At 45.5% G+C, this 25,015-nt stretch overlaps 2 protein-coding genes across 2 annotated transcripts in view; both read left to right on the top strand.

Annotated features, from left to right (window-relative positions):
- The first annotated feature begins 986 nt into the window (after positions 1-986).
- The window catches only part of WEE2 (WEE2 oocyte meiosis inhibiting kinase), a 65,873-nt gene continuing 41,844 nt past the window's right edge, over positions 987-25,015 (top strand). The window contains exon 1 of the mRNA XM_069761942.1: positions 987-1,134. The gene's annotated coding sequence lies outside the window, so the exon portion shown is untranslated. The remainder of the gene's footprint in view (positions 1,135-25,015) is intronic.
- On the top strand, positions 3,260-5,355 carry LOC138675188 (E3 ubiquitin/ISG15 ligase TRIM25-like). Its single transcript, XM_069763219.1, has one exon. It carries the CDS (start codon positions 3,269-3,271, stop codon positions 4,853-4,855), a length of 1,587 nt encoding a protein of 528 aa, XP_069619320.1. The 5' UTR covers positions 3,260-3,268; the 3' UTR covers positions 4,856-5,355.

The following is a 25,015-nucleotide window of genomic DNA, read 5'->3' as shown; positions in this document are numbered from 1 at the left end:
ACTCTGTGTGTTCTGGCGGCCATGGTGAGTGGTCACATTACTGATGTCACCGTTTACTGCAACCTCCAGATGTAGCAGAGTCGGGGATCGTTGTGTGGATGTCTTTATTATGGATTTACTGAAGACCCCATTGGATTATTATTATTTTTATTTTCTTATGGTAAGAAATGGTTAAAGGAGGGTTGGGGAGTGCTGTTTATAATTAAAGGACTTTTCTCTGTGTGTGTTATTTCTTTTAACTATGTGGTTAATCATGAGGGTGACTGATAGACACCACTCCATTACTAACACCTGAACTTAATAATCTTTATTTTTCTATACCGTTACTATATTCCACAGCGCTTTACAGTTTGCACACATTATCATCGCTATCCCCTATGTGGCTCACAATCTAAATTCCAGCCTCTGATTGGATGTCAGTTTTTAACTATTGCTGTGCGGGACCGCACGGCAATAGAGTTTAACTGAACCTGCATCTTGTAAGCAGGTTACTACGTTGTGCATAAATATGTGATTCTTCAGAATTTGTTTTATTCTTTGCCTGATGAAGAGACATATGTAGTCTTGAAAGCTTGCAATTTGTTACCATCTTTTCAGTTAGCCATTAAAAGGTATCAACCACTGAGGACTCTCAATTCTAAATATTTTTGTATGTAAAGATGATTTTAAAATCGCACGGCATACGATACATGACACTCGCCTGACACTCTCCAACTTTTCTGGCTGAGAATCTCAGCGACTTTATAGACACAGATGTGAGCGAACCCTAAAAATGTCTTCCACCCTGATTCCACAGCAATAGTGAATACATCATAACATATTATCGTTTCCGGGTTTTTAAACCTCTTCAAGCTTCGTATCTACTAAAGTTGTCTACTTCTTCCACCACATAAACGGGGAAAACCAACCTTTGGTTTCTGGGTGTGTGAGGGTAGGTGTACACGGTTAGAAAACGCTGCAGAAGTATGCAGCGTCCAGATGTTACAGCAGGGCCGGACTGAGCATCGGGCACTTCGGGCAACTGCCAGAAGGGCCGATGCTTGTAGTGGGCCGCTCGATCGGCGCGTGCTGGCTGAGTGGCAAGTACCAGCATCAGAGAACAGTGGCAGAGAACAGCAGCACGCAAGCTGAAAGGTAATAACTGCCTGTGAAACTACTTCCCTAGCTCTCAGTGGAAGCACACAGTCAGGCAGTGACATTATCTCCTGCTCTGATCTCTCTGCTTTCATTCTCTGCAGAGAAGGAGAGACCGGGGGAAGTGCCGGGACAGAGCTGCTGTGAGCAGGAGAATCTGAAGAGCTGCACATGGACATCAGCCTGCTCTGCACCACAGAAGTGTGTGTGTGTAGTCTGTGAGTGTGTAATGTGTGTGCGGTATCTGTAGTGTAATACTTGTGTTTGCGGTATCTGTAGTGTGTGTAATGTGTGTGCGGTATCTGTAGTGTAATACTTGTGTGTGCGGTATCTGTAGTGTGTGTGTGTGTGTAATGTGTGTGCGGTATCTGTAGTGTAATACTTGTGTGTGCGGTATCTGTAGTGTGTGTGTAATGTGTGTGCGGTATCTGTAGTGTAATACTTGTGTGTGCGGTATCTGTAGTGTGTGTGTAATGTGTGTGCGGTATCTGTAGTGTGTGTGTGTAATGTGTGTGCGGTATCTGTAGTGTAATACTTGTGTGTGCGGTATCTGTAGTGTGTGTGTGTGTAATGTGTGTGCAGTATCTGTAGTGTAATACTTGTGTGTGCGGTATCTGTAGTGTGTGTGTAATGTGTGTGGTATCTAGTGTTTGCGTGTGTGTGATACTTGTGTGTTTGTGTGTAATACATGTGTGTGTGTAATAATGAGTAATGTGTACGTAATGAGCCTGTGTTGTCCACCATGTGTGCTGTGTACATGTATGATGTGTCTGTCTGTGTGACGATATCAGGTGTATGTAATGAGGCTGTGTTGTCCACCATGTGTGCTGTGTACATGTATGATGTGTGTGACTGTATGATGTGTATGTAATGAGCCTGTGTTGTCCAGCATGTGTGCTGTGTACATGTATGTGTGTGTCTGTGTGACTATTTGATGTGTCTATAATGAGATTGTGTTGTCCAGCAGGTGTGCGGTGTACATCATATATGAAGTGTATGTAATTCATTGTATGTGGGCTGGTGAATTTTTTTTGTGCCAGGGCTGCTTTTTGGTCCCAGTCCAGCCCTGTGTTACAGCAGAGTGGATGGGATTTCAAAAAATCCCATGCCCACTATGTGTGCACAAACGCCCATGGATCACCTGCGGAGATGGACATGCGGCCCATTATTCCAGACCACAGTATGTCCATTTATCTTGCGGAGATGTGAGTCTCCACAACATAAATATCACCCATACAATGTATTGGACGCGGTGATTCCACACGGTTCAATTAACACATGCAGAATCACCTGCGTTCAATAGCCGGCAGAGCTTTGGACAGAGCGGACATGTGCGGTGTCCAAAGCGCTGCTGATTCCCGAACGTGTGCATCTCCCCTGAGAATTGTAGTTTCGTTTCTCTCTTCCTCTGTCAGCCATGGCGTCTGCTGATCTGAGAGACGAGTTGGACTGCTCCATCTGTCGCTCTACAAAGTGTTGACTTTAGGGGTGAATGCATACTGAAGTTTTAAGTTATTTTGTCCTATTTCTTGTTTGCTTCACAATGAAAAGAAAATCAAATGTTCACAGTTGTAGACATGCTTTTTACATGAACTAATGCAAACCCTCAAAAAAAACCCAGTCAAATTCCAGGTTGTGAGGGATCAAAACATGAAAAATGCCGAGGAGGTGAATACTTTGGCAAGCCACTGTAAATAGCTAAAAGGTATTTGTGTCAAAAAGGCCCCAGGAAAGGTTCAAATTCCAATCAGGCTGGAGATAAGAACAAAAGGCACCACAGGACACACAATGGCCTCCCTGCCTTTTATGACCCCCTCCAGGACATGTTCTATCTCTGTGAAAACCTTTGATCCACAAATCCAGTGTTTGTGGATCAAATTGTGAGTTCAGTCACTCATATTACACGTATTATCGCTATTGTCCATGTCGGCTTTCAATAAATTCACTCCTTATATGTGACGACAATGTAGACACAAAATTTACAGCAGATATAAGATGTGATTTTCACAAGTGTCCATTAACAGGTTAATAGTAAGTGACCTACTGCTCCTCAGCCCTCCCCTGTGTACACAATATAAAGCCCACCCTTTTGAGCGGGAGAGAATTGTTTGGTTTCTTTATACTTCAGTCAGCCATGGCTTCTGCAGATCTGAGAGAAGAGCTGGACTGCTCCATCTGTCTGAGCACTTATACAGATCCTGTAATGCTGAGATGTGGACACAACTTCTGCCGGGTCTGTATTGGTCGTGTGCTGGATACACAGGACGAGTCTGGAGTTTATTCCTGTCCTGACTGCAGAGAAGAGTTTCAGCAGCGGCCGGCACTGATGAGGGACTTTGCTCTGTGTAAGATTGTGAAGAATTTCCTGCATAAGGAGCCACATCAGGAGGAGATCACCGGGATCTGCTGCACTTACTGTGTGGATTCTCCTGTACCTGCTGTTAGATCCTGTCTTCACTGTGAGGCTTCTCTGTGCGATAAACACCTGAGAGTTCACAGCAAATCACCAGAACACGTCTTATCTGATCCCAGCACTTCTCTGGAGAGTAGAAAATGTTCTGTCCATAAGAAGATCCTGGAATATTACTGTACTGAGGACGCTACTTCTATCTGTATGTCCTGTAGTTTGATTGAGGAACACAATGGACTTAAAATGGAGTCACTAGATGAGGCCTCGGTGAAGAAAAAGAAAAAATTGACAAATGTACTCTATAAACTGATCAGAAAAAGAGAAGAGACTGAAGAAAGAATCCAGAGTCTGGAGGAGCGCAGGAGAAAAGCTCAAGAAAAAGCAGCTGGAGAAGCCGAGAGAGTCACTGCCCTGTGTACAGACATCAGGAGACGGGTGGACGACCTGGAGAAGAAGGTCCTGAGTGAGATCTCCAGGCAGGAGAAGGAAGAGTCACTGTCACTGTCTGCTCTGATCCATCAGCTGGAAATAAAGAAGGACGAGCTGTCCAGGAAGATGAGACACATTCAGGATCTGTGTTCCAAGAGGGATCCACTGACTGTCTTACAAGAAAAAAAAACCGGTGACTTGTGTGATCCTGAGGAAAAGGGAGGTGATGAGGACACAGGAGGACATGATACACAGCCCCATGATGGAGATGACGTGGATGTGGCTGTGATCTCACACACATTACACACATTATGTGACGTAATATCAGGTATAAGGAGCGGGATCTATGTGGTGAGTCCTACAGACATATTACTGGATGTAACCACAGCTTCTAATAATCTCCTTATATCAGATGACCTGAAAACTGCAACCTGGACACTAGAGAAGCCGAAACGTCCAAAAACAGCAGAGAGATTCCAGGATTATAATTATCAGGTGATGAGCAGGAGAGGATTTACCTCAGGACAACATTACTGGGATGTGGAGGGCAGTAGATCAGGGGATTGGATAGTGGGGATGTGTTATCCCAGTATAGACAGGAGGGGGCGTCAGTCACTGATTGGATATAATAACAAGTCCTGGAATTTGAGGAGATGTAATAATCGTTATTCAGTGAGTCATGACAGTGAACTTATGCAGTTAACTGACAAGATCTCCAGTGATAGATTCAGGATATGTCTGGATTATGAGGCCGGGCAGTTGTCCTTTTATGAGCTGTGTGACCCCATCAGACACTTACACACCTTCACTGCCACCTTCTCCGAGCCCCTCCATGCTGCATTAGTTGTATATGATTGTTGTTTGACAATAAAGAAAACATGAGTGTCGGTGACAGGGGATGATTATCAATAAACAGCTTATGTAATTACTGAGAAATTTGGCAGCAAGTTTTTAACCCCTTCCTGACATGGCCAATTTCCGTTTTTGTGCTTTCATTTTTGTTAATTCTGATTGTGTCGCCATTTTCTGAGACCTATTATAATTTTAATTTTTAGGTTGATAGAGTTGTTTGAGGGCTTATTTTTTTCCAGGGCCACACAGTGTTTTTATTGATACCATTTTGGGATAGATATCACATTTTGATCGCTCCTTACAGCATCATCTAGCAGAGTTGCAGCAACCAAAAAGGCGCAAATCTGGCATTATCTTTTTTGTTTACTGCATTTACTAATTGGTTTAATTATTTTCATATTTTGATAGATTGGACTTTTATGGATGTGACAATGTCACAGATCTTTTTTTTTGACTACAAGATGCAACTTTAGAAGCGGGAAATAGGAAAAAAAAGTTTTTACTGTGAAAATTGGGGTCCGTCTTACAGTCCGAATATAGTTGACGGGGGGGGGGGTGAAGGTTGGCAGCGGTGGAGCAGGTCACAGGAGGCAGGGTTGCTGCTGCAGTGAGTCGGCGGAGTCATGAGTGAGGCGATGGTGCATGCCCTGGTCTGGGAGTAGGTAGGGTCCGAGCAGCACGAGGCAGGAGGCTTTGATTTCCTGGCATGGGCTTCAGGAAAATGTTGGTGGTACAAGGCAGGAGCAGAGTCCCCGCTGTGCACATTGTTGTTCCGGCGTTTGGCTTCAGTAAAATGGTGTAGAAGGCGGCGTATGTGCAGATTGAGTTTTCAGCTCGTCATTGAGCTGAGATCTCAATCTGTGCATGAAACTTTTTCTGAAGCCCACTGCCGGGAGATCAATGATTGCTGCCTCACACCGCCAACATTTTCCTTGATGGCCACGCCGGTGAGATCAATGGATTCTGCCTTGCATTCCCAGAACACCCTCTCCTCCCAGCCAAGGGCCCGCAGCATCAGCCCACTTTGGCCGCTGCCGGCTTCCTGCAGCGGTGACCCTGCCTCCTATGACCCCACTTCACCACTGCCGACTTTCTCCTCCAGTAAGCTACATTCGGACAATAAGTCACAACCCAATTTTCCTCCCAAATTTATAGGAAGAAAACATGCATCTAATAGTCCGCAAAATGCAGTATGTATTTTAAAAAATGCTTATTATCTTTATTGTTAATGGCAAAAGAGGGGTGATTAAATTTTTAAGATTTTTTTTGTTTTATTTTTTCATAGTTTTGATGTTTTTTTTTTTACATGTTTAGTATTTTTATTAGTTCCCTTATGGGACTTGAACAGTATTGCTGCATATTGTAAAAATCATAGTCTCCTTTAAATCCCGGCCACAAGAAGGGTTTCACAGGACCTCTGTGATGACAGACAGGAGGTCTTCAATCCACCCTTGGATCTCATAGTCAGCCATCGGCGCCCTGCGATGGTGTCACAGGGGCTCCGATGGGTGAATACAATGACGAGCCCCCATGCCGACGCTGTAAAGAAGATTCCGTCCCTTTACCCCCCAGATTGCTTCACTGTCAAGTTCTTTTCATAGAGAGAATTTTTGTTCTTGGTGTCACATTGATTGTACTTTACCTACTACATGTTCAGGGTCTGTTCCTTCTATTAACCCATTGTCTGCTGATTAGAAATAAATCTCTATTAATAAATTGACTATAGATTTCTCAGCGTTGTCATTCTGGTCCCTTAATTCATTTTACCATGAGCCCTTTCCATTCTGTATGTGATGTATCATATACAGGGCCGGCATCAGCACCCGAGCAAGTGCCAGGGCACTGGACAAATGGGGGGCCCACTCGTGACTGAGACACCAGGGGGCTTGTGCTGCTCCCCCAGCAGCTGTGCAGGGTCACCTGTTTCTTCGGCACTGCTTGAGCCGTCACTTAAACAAACATGGCCGCCCACAGTGCACTGTGCCGCTGTGTCTACTAGTAATGACACGGCCAGGCCAACACACAAGCAAAATTAAAGGCACAGTGCCGGCCGGGCTGCATCTGTAAGGAGGTTGCTTTCCCCTGCTCCTTACCTGGAACCACTTAGTCAGACAGCTGGGTTGTTGGGGGGGAGACTTTCTGCCCTGAACAGAAGGGACCATGTGACTGCTGGGGGCAGAGAGAAAGAGAGGGGGGTGTGGTCAGAAAAGAGCAGGAGAGCAGAGTGCGCGAGACAGAGGGGACAGCACGCCAGAGAGAGAGCAGGCTGCAGCGCCGCGCTCCCCGAAAAAGAGTGCTCCCCGTAAGGGCACTGAGGCTGAGATACCAGCCGTTGTGGAGGCTGGATGTGAGAGTGTGGACTTGGAAGCCTCCGTAATCACAGAAGACATATCCATACCTCCCAACCGTCCCGGATCCCGCAGGACTGTCCAGATTTTGACAGCCCCGCGATCCCGGGCGGGACATTAGTTGTCCCGCACTACACAAGGTTTGTTGCTGGTTTTTTTTTTTAATAAAAGCTGGGTCACCTCCCGCCCCCCCGCACACCTCTCACCCACCTCCCACCCTCCCTCTTTGAAGACGATACTCACCCTGCTCCAGCGATGCCTGGTTCCAGCTTCTGCAGCGCTCCTGAATGAGCGGTCACGTTTACCGCTCATTAAGGTCAATGAATATGTGCATATTCATTGACCTTAATGAGCGATATCACATGACCGCTCACGCAGGAAGGTGCACTGCTGAGTCGGGACAGGGCGAGAGGGATGGCCGCGCGGTGAGGAACAGGTAAGTATGAGGGACGGAGGGACAGGGTAGGGGGGATGAAGGAGGATGGCATTTAAGATGGGAGCGGGGGGGTGGGGTGGAGAGATGAGCCATGCATACAGGGGGGGGAAATGAGTCATGCATACAGGGGGGAATATGAGCCATGCATACAGGGGGGGGAAATATGAGCCATGCATTCAGGGTGGAATATGAGCCATGCATACAGGGGGGAATATGAGCCATGCATACAGGAGGGGGAATATGAGCCATGCATACAGGAGGGGGAGGAATATGAGCCATGAATACAGGGGGGGAATGTGAGCCATGCATACAGGGGGGAATATGAGCCATGTATACAGTGGGGTGAAATATGAGCCATGAATACAGGGGGGGAATATGAGCCATGCATACAGGGGGGGGGGGACTATGGGCCATGCATACAGGGGGGAATATGAGACATGCATACAGGGGGGTGAAATATGAGCCATGAATACAGGGGGGGGGGGGGAATATGAGCCATGCATACAGGGGGGGGGGAATATGAGCCATGCATACAGGGGGGTGAAATATGAGCCATGCATACAGGGGGAGGGGGAATATGAGCCATGCATACAGGGGGGTATATGAGCCATGCATACAGGAGGGGGGGGTCATTATACAGTATTAAGCATCATGTGGGAGCATTATACAGTATGGAGAACTGTGGCCATTATACAGTATGGAGCATCATGTGTGGCCGTTATACAGTATGGAGCATCATGTGTGGCCAATGGCCATTATACAGTATGGAGCATCATGTGTGGCCGTTATACAGTATGCAGCATCATGTGGGCCCATTATACTGTATGGAGCCTCATGTGTGGCCATTATACAGTATGGAGCATAATGTGGCCATTATACAGTATGGGGCACTGTGTGGCCATTATACAGTATGGAGCATCATGTGTGCTCATTATACAGTATGGAGCATCATGTGCGGTCATTATACAATATGGAGCATCATGTGCGGTCATTATACAGTATTGAGCATCATGTGGGGTCATTATACAGTATGCAGCATCATGTGGGCCCATTATACTGTATGGAGCATCATGTGTGGCCATTATACAGTATGCAGCATCATGTGCAGTCATTATACAGTATGGAGCATCATCTGTGGTCATTATACAGTATGGAGCATCATGTGTGGTCATTATACAGTATGGGGCACTGTGTGGCCATATTTTTTGTTTATAATTATTGTATATGAAACAGTGTGATCAGCAGTGCTAAATAGGTGTGGTTGGGACGTGGAGATGGGTGTGACTAATTATAAATGGGTGTGGTCAGAGGCGTGGCCTAAAATTTTCCATCCTGGACTTCCAAGTGTATCCGCTACATGTCCTTTTAGGGTATGTGCACATGTAGAATGGTCCTCTGCGGATTTTTCCGCAGCGGATTTGATAAATCTGCAGGGCAAAAACGCTGCGTTTTTGCTGCAGATTGATCGTGGCTTTATCGCGGTTTTTGTGCGGATTTCACTGCGGTTTTCTTTTGGAGCAGGTGTAAAACCGCTGCGGAATCCGCATAAAGAAGTGACATGCTACGGAATGTAAACCGCTGCGTTTCCGCGCGTTTTTTTCTGCAGCATGGGCACAACGTTTTCGGTTTCCCATAGGTTTACATTGTAATGCAAACTTATGGGAAACTGCTGCGGATCTGCAGCGCTTCCGACTGCTGCGGACCCGCAGCTGCGGAAGCGCTGCAGATCTGCAGCAAAATCCGGATCGTGTGCACATAGCCTTAGGCTGAAGTCACACTCAGCGTAAGACAATACGGTCCGTATATTACGGCCGTAATACGCTGAAAAGTCCCCAAAATAGTGGTCCGTAGCTCCTCCGTAGGCAGGGTGTGTCAGCGTTTTTTGCGCATGGCATCCTCCGTATGTAATCCGTATGGCATCCGTACTGCATGTTTTTCTCGCAGGCTTGCCAAACCGACATACGGCTATAAAAAGAAAAACATATATACTGTCATATATATATATATATATGTCAGTAGACACATATATGTATATATATTATTACTTCATACAGCGCTAGATAGCTTTAAAGCCGGTAATTCAATTGCCGGCTTTTGCTATCTCCTTCCTAAAACCCGACATGATATGAGACATGATTACATACAGTAAACCATCTCATATCACCATTTTTTTGCATATTCCACACTACTGTTAGTAGTGTGTATATGCAAAATTTGGCCGTTCTAGCTATTAAATTAAAGGGTTAAATGGCGGAAAAAATTGGCGTGGGCTCCCGCGCAATTTTCTCCGCCAGAGTAGTAAAGCCAGTGACTGAGGGCAGATATTAATAGCCTGGAGAGGGTCCATGGTTATTGGCCCCCCTGGCTAAAAACATCTGCCCCCAGCCACCCCAGAAAAGGCACATCTGGAAGATGAGCCTATTCTGTCACTTGGCCACTCTCTTCCCATTCCCATGTAGCGGTGGGATATGGGGTAATGAAGGGTTAATGTCACCTTGCTATTGTAAGGTCACATTAAGCCAAATTAATAATGGAGAGGCGTCAATTATGACACCTATCCATTATTAATCCAATAGTAGTAAAGGGTTAAAAAAAAACCACATTATTAAAAATTATTTTAATGACAAAATCACAAAGGTTGTTGTAATATTTTATTCTACGCTCAATCCACTCACTGAAGACCCTCGATCTGTAATAATAAACCAACAATATCTATACCTTCCGAAGATCTGTAACGTCCAACGATGTAAATCCATCTGAAGGGGTTAAAATATTTTGCAGCCACGAGCTCTGCTAATGCAGCGTTGTTCGTGGCTGCAAAACCCCGGGGAATGAAGGTAAAGTACGTCAATGACCTATATTTACCTTCATTTGCGGTCAGGCGCCCTCTGCTGGTTGTCCCTAGATCGTGGGAACTTTCCTAGAAAGCTCCCAGGCTCGAGTTCATATGAGGACAACCAGCAGAGGGCGCCATCTTATGAACTCGAGCCTGGGAGCTTTCTAGGAAAGTTCCCACGATCTAGGGACAACCAGCAGAGAGCGCCTCACCGCAAATGAAGGTAAATATAGGTCATTGACCTACTTTACCTTCATTCCCCGGGGTTTTGCAGCCACGAACAATGCTGCATTAGCAGAGCTCGTGGCTGCAAAATATTTTAACCCCTTCAGATGGATTTACATCGTGGGACTTTACAGATCTTCGGAAGGTATGTATATTGTTGTTTTTTTTTGTTACAGATCGAGGGTCTTCAGTGAGTGGATTGAGCGTAGAATAAAATATTACAACAACCTTTGTGATTTTTACATTAAAATAATTTTTAATAATGTGGTTTTTTTTTTAACCCTTTACTACTATTGGATTAATAATGAATAGGTGTCATAATTGACGCCTCTCCATTATTAATCTGGCTTAATGTCACCTTACAATAGCAAGGTGACATTAACCCTTCATTACCCCATATCCCACCGCTACACGGGAATGGGAAGAGAGTGGCCAAGTGCCAGAATAGGCACATCTTCCAGATGTGCCTTTTCTGGGGTGGCTGGAGGGCAGATGTTTTTAGCCGGGGGGCGGCCAATAACCGTGGACCCTCTCCAGGCTATTAATATCTGCCCTCAGTCACTGGCTTTACTACTCTGGCGGAGAAAATTGCGCGGGAGCCCACGCCAATTTTTTCCGCCATTTACCCCTTTAATAGCTAGAACGGCCAAATTTAGCATATACACACTATTAACATTAGTAGTGTGGAATATGCAAAAAAATGGTGATATGAGATGGTTTACTGTATGTAAACCATGTCTCATATCATGTCGGGTTTAGGAAGGAGATAGCAAAAGCCAGAAATTGAATTATCGGCTTTAAAGCTATCTAGCGCTGTATGAAATAATAATATATATATATGTGTCTCACTGACATATATATATATATATATATATATATATACATACCTATTCTATGTGTACACATTTATTCTACCTATTCTACTGTAAGCTGTCAGTGTGATTTTACTGTACACCGCACTGAATTGCCGGCTTTTCTCTCTAACAGCGCTGCGTATTTCTCGCAAGTCACACTGCTGGTCCGTGTGTAATCCGTATTTTTGGGGCTTCCATAGACTTTCATTGGCGTTTTTTTGCGCAATACTGTGACAATCGCAGCATGCTGCGATTTTCTACGGCCGTAGAAAGCCGTATAATACTGATCAGGAAAATACGGCAGATAGGAGCAGGGGCATAGAGAAGCATTGGGACGTTTGTTTGGCGAGTTTTACGGACGTATTTTCTGCGCTTTTACGTCTGTAAAACTCGCTAGTGTGACTCCAGCCTTAATGTTTCTATAATAAACGTGAAGTTTTATTTCCTAACCACGCTGGAGAACCTTTTTCACATTGTTTGCTTCTGCACGCCCAGAACCGGGGCGACTCTCTGCGTGGACTCCATCTTCATCTGACGAATTGATATACGGTGAGCTGACTCTTCTATTCCCTATATTTACAGTATATGTATACAGTATATGTGTAGTATATGGGAGTGCATGTCTGTGTATTGTGTGTGTCCATGTTTGTCTGCATACTGCATGTGTGTGCATGTCTGAGAATTATGTGCGCGCATGTCTGCATACTTTATGCGTATGTCTGTATTGTATGCGCATGTCTGCGTACTGTATGTGTGTGCATGTCTGTGTATTGTACTGTATGTGTGTGCATGTCTGTGTGCATATCTGCGTACTGTATGTGTCTCCATGTCTGCATACTGTTTGTGTGTGCATGTCTGCATATTGTATGTGTTTGCATGTCTGAATATTGTGTGTGCATGTCTTCGTACTGTAAGTGTGCATGTCTGGTATTGTGTGCGCATGTGTCTGCGCACTGTATCTGTGTGCATGTCTGTGTACTATATGTGTGTGCATGTCTGTGTATTGTGTGTGCGCATGTCTGTGTACGGTTTGTGTGTGTATATACCGTATATTTTGTACCCATATTTTTATGAAAAAATAAAATAAGTAGAGACACTGTACACATATTTTGTATCGCCGCGCTCTGAACGATCCAACTTATAAAACCGCCCCACTAATAAACCCCTTTAGTGAATACCGTCAAAGAAATAAACAAAAAACGAGGCAAAAAATAATGCTTTATCATCATACCGCTGAACAAAAAGTGGAATAATACACGATCAAAAAGATGAATGTAAATAATGTATTTGTAAAAACATTTGCTTGTCCCTCAAAAAAAATAAGCCGCCATACAGCTCCATCAGAAAAAAATTTAAAAAGTTATAGCTCTCAGAATAAAGCAATGCAAAAAATAATTATTTTTCTATCAAATAGTTTTTATTGTGTAAAGGCGCCAAAACATAAAAAAAAAAATATAAATTGGGTATTGCTGTAATCGTACTGGCCAAAAGAATAAAGCTGCCTTATCAATTCTACCACACACGGAATGACATAAAAGAAAAAACAATTCCTGAATTGCTAGTTTTTGCTCATACTGCCTCCTAAAAATCAGAATAAAAAGCAATGAAAAAAATGTCATGTGAACGAAAACGGTACCAATAAAAATTTCAATTCATTCCGTAAAAAACAAGCACTCACATGACTATCGGTGGCCAAAATATGGAAAAATTATAGCTATCAAAATATGGAGATGCAAGTTTTTGCAATAATAAGCGTCTTTTAGTGTGTGACAGCAGCCAAACATAAAAACATATATAAATCTGGTATCGCTGTAATCGCATTGACCAGAATATTAAAGTCGCCTAATTACTTATACCGCATGAGGAACGGCGTAAAAAATAAATAAAACCAATTCTTCACCTGCTGTTGATTTTTTTCATTCTGCCTCCCAAATATTGCAGTAAGGCTTGGCGCACATTTATCCTGCGACTGCGCTGAGTGCTTGCACTGGGTTTTCCATGTAAATCTCTGAAATATGTGATTCAGACGGAACCCCTGAACAGAAGATTCCCTCTAATGAGGCAGATGGAAGCACTATAGATGCCATCTGACCTGTGATCCAGTGGTGTCCTTTTTAGTTCTAGTGCACGTATAGTGTTATGTGCAGTGGGAGCGAGGAGAGCTGCTACACATTGCCGGAAAGGGGCTGTTGGCTCAGTGTACTGAATAACTGTGGAGAGCTGTAATCATCGACATCAACTACTCCAGTAAAAGCCAGTTTTTCTTCCTGTTGCACCTGAATTCTGGACATTGCTTATTGAGATGGGCTGATCCTGCATCCCTTCTACAACTTGCCTCTTTTCAATCTGCTGAGGCCGGCCTGCCGGCTGGTGAGACTACCATGACAGTTGGCCGCCATTATGCCCCAGTTCAGTGGAGGCCGACCTAGACAATCACATTTTATAATTTAACCAAAAGCGGCATTGATACTGCAGATCAAATGTGTGCCACTTACAGCATTAGCCGAAACACCAAGCACTGGCCAATTGTCATCTTCGCGATGTTGAATATGGGTGGTATCAATTCACAAGTGATTTACCTTGGCAATCAACTGGAGCCACGGTGTAAAAGAATTTACCTGAAAACATTGGCTAATGAACTGGTGAGTGGAGAGCTAAGCTGTAGACGAGTGGAATCTCTTCTACCCTCCAAGTTTGACTGAAAAGATGTCACCCCAAAGATAATCAAGAAAATCATCACCTCTCCCACCTTCCAAAAGATGTAAATTCACAACCTGCACCGTTGAAACTGGTTGCAGAAGGATGTCAAATTATGAATGCAAAAAATGTCACACAACGTGACTTGCTTGTCCCATGCAAATATGGTCTGCCAGCCTTGCTTCTCTAAGTGTAAGGCCGGAGTCACACTTGAGCGTGCAATGCAAGAAACTCACACGAGTCTCTCGCATCAATACCCAGCACTCAGGACCGGAGCGTTCAGCTGCATAGAAATACCGTTCAGTGCCGGGTGAACTTCCCGTATCACACTCGCAAGTGTGACATCGGCCTTAGTGTCACACTATCGTACAATACGGCTGAGTGCTATGCGAGAAAACATTGCATAGCACTGGGCCCAGTGTTATTTTATGGGGCAATCCAGATCAGCGTATTTTTTCTCGTGTATTTGGCATGCGTGTAGAATCGCAGCAGGCTGCATGCTCTCTTACACACAGTATAATGCCCCCTCACTGTATATATACTGACTCCTTAATATCCCCCAGACTAATGGCTCCAACACTGTATGATGCCCCCCTACATATTAGTATACATAGAGACACTACAGAACATACGGAGTCTAAGTCCCATTAATCCAAAATATAAGTATAAATCTTTATTAGTAAAACCGTAAATTACATAACAAAATACATGTAGACATAAATAAATTATAAATTGTAACAGACATATAATATTCGAACAAGGAACCAAAAAGTAGCACTGAAAAAAGTCCCTGCTAGGCGGCAACCCCTATAGATCCCTGTCAATTGTAAATTCATAAAGTGCCAGTAGTGCAGCAAGTCAGGGTGAAAAACACCACATGAACCCATAAGACTAGTACTCAATCCGTTAGCCTCCACTTTTGGGAACCTACGTGCCAGGTGCGGCAATTGTCATATTGAGTCAGGCTCAGTGTCTCTTACCCATGGGACAGGAGTATACGGTTCACCGCCGCGGCCCCAACGCGCGTTTCGCGTCGGCTTCGTCAGGGGGCCTGACGAAGCCGACGCGAAACGCGCGTTGGGGCCGCGGCGGTGAACCGTATACTCCTGTCCCATGGGTAAGAGACACTGAGCCTGACTCAATATGACAATTGCCGCACCTGGCACGTAGGTTCCCAAAAGTGGAGGCTAACGGATTGAGTACTAGTCTTATGGGTTCATGTGGTGTTTTTCACCCTGACTTGCTGCACTACTGGCACTTTATGAATTTACAATTGACAGGGATCTATAGGGGTTGCCGCCTAGCAGGGACTTTTTGCAGTGCTACTTTTTGGTTCCTTGTTCGAATATTATATGTCTGTTACAATTTATAATTTATTTATGTCTTCATGTATTTTGTTATGTAATTTACGGTTTTACTAATAAAGATTTATACTTATATTTTGGATTAATGGGACTTAGACTCCGTATGTTCTGTAGTGTCTCTATGTATTTTTGGAGTGTCCTATACTATATGTTTATCTTGGTCTTGTTGCGTTAACACAGTACGAATAGGATGTGTATAAGACCAAGTACTCTGCTGGCCATTGTGGGATGGTTTTATTATATTAGTATACATAGCCTATATAGCGTAATACACCAGATAGTCCTCAATATAGTATAATGCACTCCCTATATGCAGACTCTATACTGTATAATGCATTCCTCATAGGCTTCCATATAGTATAATGCACTCGCTATAGGCCTCAATATAGTATAATGCACTCCCCATAGGCCTCCATATAGTATAATGCACTCCCCATAGGGTCTCCATATAGTATAATGCACTCCCCATAGGGTCTCCATATTGTATAATGCACTCCCCATAGGTCTCCATATAGTATACTGCACTCCCCATAGGCAGCCTCTGTATTATAATGTACCCCCATAGGCAGCCTCTGCATTATAATGTACCCCCAATAGGCAGCCTCTATTATAATGAACCCCCATAGGCAGCCTCTGTATTATAATGTACCCCCTTAGGCAGCCTCTATTATAATGAACCCCCATAGGCAGCCTCTGTAGCATAATGTACCCCCATAGGCAGCCTCTGTGTTACACCCGGTTCTAGCCCTGCACCCGGTTCTGGTGCTGCCCCCAAATCTGGTCCCTTACCAGCTCCAGAGGCTGCCCCTGTACCTCTGCGAGGTCCCTGTCTGGATCCTCGATCTCTGTCTGTCCCTCGGAGTCCTGCTGCTGCTTCTCTCTCCCCCACTTCCTGGCACGCTGCCAGCAGGCCTTCAGATAGAGTGCTTAGGACACATGCGCGCTTACCTCCAGTCTCTTAAAAGGGACAGCGTGCATTTTTTGAAAATTCCAATTAACCAATGGCAGCGCACTGATTATACTTCTGGCCCCTCCGTCATAGGGAGGGTGCCAGGGCAACGTGTGTCTACTCTTGCTATTTCTGGTTCTGTTCCTGTTCTGACTGCGCTGTTATAGCATTCCGTTTTGCACTCTGCTTATGCTGTTTGTTTCTGCAGAATATCAGTGATCAGTTGTTCAGCTATCTTAAGACGACACCTGCACCTTTATACTCAAGTGCCATTCCTTTCCGCCTCTGTTTGTCCTACTGGGACAGCTGCCACGTGTCTGAGGTCTAACTGGAGGTAGCACCTGTGTCCCCCAGGTATTCCACTCTGGTCCTGTTTGACGGATCTTACTACGGGTACCTTGGGCTCACTAGATACACCCCCTTCGGAGTCCCCTGGACCGAGGTCCAGAGGTTCCACTAAAAAAAAATAAAAACGAATGTGAACTTCATCACCTGTGCCTCCTCTTCCATTCGTTACAGATTGCTCTGGCCATGGAACCCGCTGGATCCCACAGTCCTCCGACTGTGGAGCTTTGCCAAGAGGTGATCCATCTAAAGGATCAACATGTTAAGATCACAACTTATCTTCACAGCTTGTCTACCCATATGGATTCCCTGCTGTCCCCGACTGCAACTGACTCGTCTACCAGCACCCAGGTACCCGCCTGCACGGCAAGTATAGGTCCTCGCCTGGCAGCTCCTACCCGCTTCCATGGCGATCCCACTCAGTGTCGGGGTTTCATCAATCAGTGCACACCGCACTTCGAAATCCTGGGGCATGTTTCCTTCCAACCGAGCCAAGGTGGGCTTCATAATGTCACACCTTGCTGGAGAGGCCCTCGCCTGACTGAACCCTCTATGGGAGAGAGGGGACCCTCTGGTTAATGATCTCCAGTCTTTCCTAGAAGCATTTCGCGGACCCTTTGATGAACCTGGTCATATAACGTCGACAGCTTCAGCTCTGCTTCGCCTACGTCAAGGAACGCTCACGGTTGCTCAGTATGCTGTTCGGTTACGCCCTCTCTCGTCCGAATTATCCTGGAAAAATTAGTCCTTGCTGGCTACCTTCTAGGAGGGTTTGTTGGGAAGAATCAAGGATGAGCTGGCGGGACGGGATGGCCCTACCTGATATCCCTTGCAACCCGAATAGATCTGCATTTTCAGGAACGTGCCAAGGAGATCAAACGAGACAAAAGGCCCGACCACCTGGGTTCTACTTCACCTAAGTCGGCTATCTCGTCTTCCGCCCCTGAGGCCATGGAGGTTGATCGTGTAAGTTTGGCCAGCCGCCACCAGAAGGCTCGTCGCAAAGAGGGATGTCTCTACTGCGGTAGTCTTGAACACCTGATTCATACCTGTCCAAAGAGGTCGGAAAACTCCAGTGCCTAGGTTCGGATGGAGAGGCCACCCTAGGTAGAAACATTCCTCTCCATCATTGCAAATCTCGGTCTCTGTGTCCTTCGGAGCAATAAAATTCTCTGAACTGTGTTTGCTGGATTCTGGAGCTACAGGGAACTTCATCCAGCAGACAGCTGTGGATCGTTACTGCATACCAGTCCAGTGTCTTACTGATCTATTGCAGGTGACCGCCGTAGATAGCAAACAACTGTCCGAGCCCGTACAGTTCCAGACTGAGCCAGTGAAACTCCGTGTAGGTTCCGCATTCTGAAAGAATCAGTTTTTATGTGTATCCTGGTTTGTCTCATCCCTTACTTTTAGGTCTACCATGGCTTCAGATGCATGAACCGTTCCTAAACTGGAGGTTCTGCATTGGGGAGATTGCTGCATGGAACAATGCCTAATCCGGATTCATCCCATTTCGCCTCCAGTCCGACCAGTTTCCCTGCCAGAGTTACCTTCCTTTTACTGGTCCTTCTCTGATGTCTTTGGGAAAAAAGAGGCTGAGAGACTACCTCCACACAGGTCATATGACTGTCCGATTGATCTCCCCGGAACATCTCCTCCTCTTTCTCAAGAAGAGACTCAGGCCATGTCAGACTACAACCAAGAAAACCTGGCAAGTGGATTTATCCGAAAGTCATCTTCGCTGGCAGGAGCAGGATTCTTCTTCGTGAAGAAAAAGGACGGTGTTATGACCTGGTGGTTACGAGCACCCGGCACGACCTGATAGGTAAACTCACACAGGACTAGCTCTGGGATGTGGGAGCTCTGCTGACCGCAGGCCCTAATCCTATCACACACACTAGAAATACCCGTGGAGCGTTCCTGACTCTCCCTAGACGCCTCTTCACAGCCTAAGGGCTAGCTAGCCCTAGAGATAGAAAATAAAGCCTACCTTGCCTCAGAGAAATTCCCCAAAGGTAAAGGAAGCCCCCCACATATATTGACTGTGAGTAAAGATGAAGTCACAAACATAGAAATGAAACAGGTTTCAGCAAAGGGAGGCCCGACTTACTAAACAGACAGAGGATAGGAAAGGTATCTTTGCGGTCAGCACAAAAAACTACAAAAGACCACGCAGAGTGTGCAAAAAGACCTCCGCACCGACTAACGGTGCGGAGATGCCACTCTGCATCCCAGAGCTTCCAGCTAGCAAGACAAAATCATGATAACCAGCTGGACAAGGAAACAATGAACAAATAATAACTATCAGGAACTTAACTTCTGCTGGAGAAGACAGGTCACCAGAAAGATCCAAGAGCGAACTGAACTAATGCAGGAACATTGACAGCTGGCATGGAGTAACGATCTGAGTGGAGTTAAATAGAGCAGCCAACCAAAGGACAAACCACATCACCTGTGTAAGGAACCTCAGAAGCAGCAGCTCCACTCACAGCCACCAGAGGGAGTCCATGGACAGAACTCGCCGAAGTACCATTCATGACCACAGGAGGGAGTTCGACAACAGAATTCACAACAGGACGGATCCCTGCGGCCCTGTATCGATTTCCGAGGCCTAAACCAGATCACGGTAAAAAACAGATATCCATTACCTCTTATTTCACAGCTGTTTGAACGTCTCCGAGGGGCCAAGATCTTCTCCAAATTGGATCTCAGAGGGGCCTACTGTTATGTCTGCTAATGAAAGGTGTAATGAAGGCAATCCAGAGACACAGTGTGCCTAGCGATCCGAGCGCACACAGTGATCTGACAAATACCAAAAAACAAAAGAACGAGCTCTGAGACGTGGAAACTCTGTAGACTGCACACCTGATCCTATCCTAAACACAACTAATAGCGGCTGTGGATTGCGCCTAGCAACTACCTATGCAACTCGGCACAGCCTAAGAAACTAGCTAGCCTGAAGATAGAAAAATAGGCCTGACTTGCCCCCAGAGAAATACCCCAAAGGAAAAGGCAGCCCCCCACATATAATGACTGTGAGTAAGATGAAAAGACAAAACGTAGGGATGAAATAGATTCAGCAAAGTGGGGCCCGATAATCTTAGACAGAGCGAGGATAGTAAAGCAAACTTTGCAGTCTACAAAAAACCCTAAAGCAAAAACCACGCAAAGGGGGCAAAAAAGACCCACCGTGCCGAACTAACGGCACGGCGGTACACCCTTTGCTTCTCAGAGCTACCAGCAAAACAAAAGACAAGCTGGACAGAAAAAAAGCAACAAAATAGCAAAAAAGCACTTAGCTATACAGAGCAGCAGGTCACAGGAACAATCAGGAGAAGCTCAGATCCAACACTGGAACATTGACAAGGAGCAGGGATAGCAGCATCAGGCGGAGTTAAGTAACGAAGCAGTTAACAAGCTCACCAGAACACCTGAGGAAGGAAGCTCAGAAGCTGCAGTACCACTTGTGACCACAGGAGTGAATTCAGCCACAGAATTCACAACAGTACCCCCCCCTTGAGGAGGGGTCACCGAACCCTCACCAGAGCCCCCAGGCCGACCAGGATGAGCCGCATGAAAGGCACGAACAAGATCGGGAGCATGAACATCAGAGGCAAAAACCCAGGAATTATCTTCCTGAGCATAACCCTTCCATTTAACCAGATACTGGAGTTTCCGTCTAGAAACACGAGAATCCAAAATCTTCTCCACAATATACTCCAATTCCCCCTCCACCAAAACCGGGGCAGGAGGCTCAACAGATGGAACCATAGGTGCCACGTATCTCCGCAACAACGACCTATGGAATACATTATGTATGGAAAAGGAGTCTGGGAGGGTCAAACGAAAAGACACAGGATTGAGAACCTCAGAAATCCTATACGGACCAATAAAACGAGGTTTAAATTTAGGAGAGGAAACCTTCATAGGAATATGACGAGAAGATAACCAAACCAGATCCCCAACACGAAGTCGGGGACCCACACGGCGTCTGCGATTAGCGAAAAGTTGAGCCTTTTCCTGGGACAAGGTCAAATTGTCCACTACCTGAGTCCAGATCTGCTGCAACCTGTCCACCACAGAATCCACACCAGGACAGTCCAAAGACTCAACCTGTCCTGAAGAGAAACGAGGATGGAACCCAGAATTGCAAAAAAATGGAGAAACCAAGGTAGCCGAGCTGGCCCGATTATTAAGGGCGAACTCAGCCAACGGCAAAAAGGACACCCAATCATCCTGATCAGCAGAAACAAAACATCTCAGATATGTTTCCAAGGTCTGATTGGTTCGTTCGGTCTGGCCATTAGTCTGAGGATGGAAAGCCGAGGAAAAGGATAGGTCAATGCCCATCCTACCACAAAAGGCTCGCCAAAACCTTGAAACAAACTGGGAACCTCTGTCAGAAACAATATTCTCAGGAATGCCATGCAACCGAACCACATGCTGAAAGAACAAAGGCACCAAATCAGAGGAGGAAGGGAATTTAGCCAAGGGCACCAGATGGACCATTTTAGAAAAGCGATCACAGACCACCCAAATGACTGACATCTTTTGAGAAACGGGAAGGTCAGAAATGAAATCCATCGAAATATGTGTCCAAGGCCTCTTTGGGACCGGCAAGGGCAAAAGCAACCCACTGGCACGAGAACAGCAGGGCTTAGCCCTAGCACAAATCCCACAGGACTGCACAAAAGTACGTACATCCCGTGACAGAGATGGCCACCAGAAGGATCTAGCCACTAACTCTCTGGTACCAAAGATTCCAGGATGACCAGCCAACACCGAACAATGAAGTTCAGAGATAAGTTTATTAGTCCACCTATCAGGGACGAACAGTTTCTCCGCTGGACAACGATCAGGTTTATTCGCCTGAAATTTTTGCAGCACCCGCCGCAAATCAGGGGAGATGGCAGACACAATGACTCCTTCCTTGAGGATACCCGCTGGCTCAGATAAACCCGGAGAGTCGGGCACAAAACTCCTAGACAGAGCATCCGCCTTCACATTTTTAGAGCCCGGAAGGTACGAAATCACAAAGTCGAAGCGGGCAAAAAATAACGACCAACGGGCCTGTCTAGGATTCAAGCGCTTGGCAGACTCGAGATAAGTCAAGTTCTTATGATCAGTCAATACCACCACGCGATGCTTGGCTCCTTCAAGCCAATGGCGCCATTCCTCGAATGCCCACTTCATGGCCAGCAACTCTCGGTTGCCCACATCATAATTACGCTCAGCGGGCGAAAACTTCCTGGAAAAGAAAGCACATGGTTTCATCACTGAGCAATCAGAACCTCTCTGTGACAAAACCGCCCCTGCTCCAATCTCAGAAGCATCAACCTCGACCTGGAACAGAAGAGAAACATCTGGCTGACACAACACAGGGGCAGAACAAAAACGACGCTTCAATTCCTGAAAAGCTTCCACAGCAGCAGAAGACCAATTAACCAAATCAGCACCCTTCTTGGTCAAATCGGTCAATGGTTTGGCAATGCTAGAAAAATTACAGATGAAGCGACGATAAAAATTAGCAAAGCCCAGGAACTTTTGCAGACTTTTCAGAGATGTCGGCTGAATCCAATCCTGGATGGCTTGGACCTTAACTGGATCCATCTCGATAGTAGAAGGGGTAAAGATGAACCCCAAAAATGAAACTTTCTGCACACCGAAGAGACACTTTGATCCCTTCACAAACAAAGAATTAGCACGCAGGACCTGAAAAACCATTCTGACCTGCTTCACATGAGACTCCCAATCATCTGAGAAGATCAAAATGTCATCCAAATAAACAATCAGGAATTTATCCAGATACTCACGAAAGATGTCATGCATAAAAGACTGAAACACAGATGGAGCATTGGCAAGTCCGAACGGCATCACTAGATACTCAAAATGACCCTCGGGCGTATTGAATGCAGTTTTCCATTCATCTCCTTGCCTGATTCTCACCAGATTATACGCACCACGAAGATCTATCTTAGTGAACCAACTGGCCCCCTTAATCCGAGCAAACAAGTCAGATAACAATGGCAAGGGATACTGAAATTTAACAGTGATCTTATTAAGAAGGCGGTAATCAATACACGGTCTCAGCGAACCATCCTTCTTGGCTACAAAGAAGAACCCTGCTCCCAGTGGTGATGATGATGGGCGAATATGTCCCTTCTCCAGGGATTCCTTCACATAACTGCGCATAGCGGCGTGTTCGGGCACGGATAAATTAAATAATCGACCTTTAGGGAATTTACTACCAGGAATCAAATTGATAGCACAATCACAATCCCTATGCGGAGGTAGGGCATCGGACTTGGGCTCTTCAAATACATCCTGATAATCAGACAAGAACTCTGGGACCTCAGAAGGGGTGGATGACGAAATCGACAAAAATGGAACATCACCATGTACCCCCTGACAACCCCAGCTGGACACCGACATGGAATTCCAATCCAATACTGGATTATGGGTTTGTAGCCATGGCAACCCCAACACGACCACATCATGCAGATTATGCAACACCAGAAAGCGAATAACTTCCTGATGTGCAGGAGCCATGCACATGGTCAGCTGGGCCCAGTACTGAGATTTATTCTTGGCCAAAGGTGTAGCATCAATTCCTCTCAATGGAATAGGACACCGCAAAGGCTCCAAGAAAAACCCACAACGTTTAGCATAATCCAAATCCATCAGATTCAGGGCAGCGCCTGAATCCACAAACGCCATGACAGAAAACGACGACAAAGAGCATATCAGGGTAATGGACAGAAGGAATTTGGACTGTACAGTACCAATGACGGCAGACCTAGCGGACCGCTTAGTGCGCTTAGGACAATCAGAAATAGCATGAGTGGAATCACCACAGTAGAAACACAGCCCATTCAGACGTCTGTATTCTTGCCGTTCAACTCTGGTCATAGTCCTATTGCACTGCATAGGCTCAGGTTTAACCTCAGGCAATACCGCCAAATGGTGCACAGATTTACGCTCGCGCAAGCGTCGACCGATCTGAATGGCCAAAGACAAAGACTCATTCAAACCAGCAGGCATAGGAAATCCCACCATGACATCCTTAAGAGCCTCAGAGAGACCCTTTCTGAACAAAGCTGCCAGCGCAGATTCATTCCACTGAGTGAGTACTGACCATTTCCTAAATTTCTGACAATATACTTCTATATCATCCTGACCCTGGCACAAAGCCAGCAAATTTTTCTCAGCCTGATCCACTGAATTAGGCTCATCGTACAGTAATCCGAGCGCCAGGAAAAACGCATCGACACTACTCAATGCAGGGTCTCCTGGCGCAAGAGAAAATGCCCAGTCTCGAGGGTCGCTGCGCAAAAAATAAATAATAATCAAAACCTGTTGAATAGGATTACCAGAAGAATGAGGTTTCAAGGCCAGAAATAGCTTACAATTATTTTTGAAACTTAGAAACTTAGTTCTATCTCCAAAAAACAAATCAGGAATAGGAATTCTTGGTTCTAACATAGATTTCTGATCAATAGTATCTTGAATCTTTTGTACATTTATAACGAGATTATCCATTGAAGAGCACAGACTCTGAATATCCATGTCCACACCTGTGTCCAGAATCACCCAAATGTCTAGGGGAAAAAAAAAAGTGAACACAGAGCAGAGAAAAAAAAAATGGTGTCAGAACTTTTTCTTTCCCTCTATTGAGAATCATTAGACGGCTCCTTGTACTGTTATGTCTGCTAATGAAAGGTGTAATGAAGGCAATCCAGAGACACAGTGTGCCTAGCGATCCGAGCGCACACAGTGATCTGACAAATACCAAAAAACAAAAGAACGAGCTCTGAGACGTGGAAACTCTGTAGACTGCACACCTGATCCTATCCTAAACACAACTAATAGCGGCTGTGGATTGCGCCTAGCAACTACCTATGCAACTCGGCACAGCCTAAGAAACTAGCTAGCCTGAAGATAGAAAAATAGGCCTGACTTGCCCCCAGAGAAATACCCCAAAGGAAAAGGCAGCCCCCCACATATAATGACTGTGAGTAAGATGAAAAGACAAAACGTAGGGATGAAATAGATTCAGCAAAGTGGGGCCCGATAATCTTAGACAGAGCGAGGATAGTAAAGCAAACTTTGCAGTCTACAAAAAACCCTAAAGCAAAA

The sequence above is a fragment of the Ranitomeya imitator genome, chromosome 4 (assembly GCF_032444005.1).
Source record: "Ranitomeya imitator isolate aRanImi1 chromosome 4, aRanImi1.pri, whole genome shotgun sequence".
Taxonomy (NCBI): Eukaryota; Metazoa; Chordata; class Amphibia; order Anura; family Dendrobatidae; genus Ranitomeya; species Ranitomeya imitator.
The sequence above is the reverse complement of the archived record's forward strand: the minus strand, read 5'-3'. Positions and strand labels throughout refer to the sequence as shown.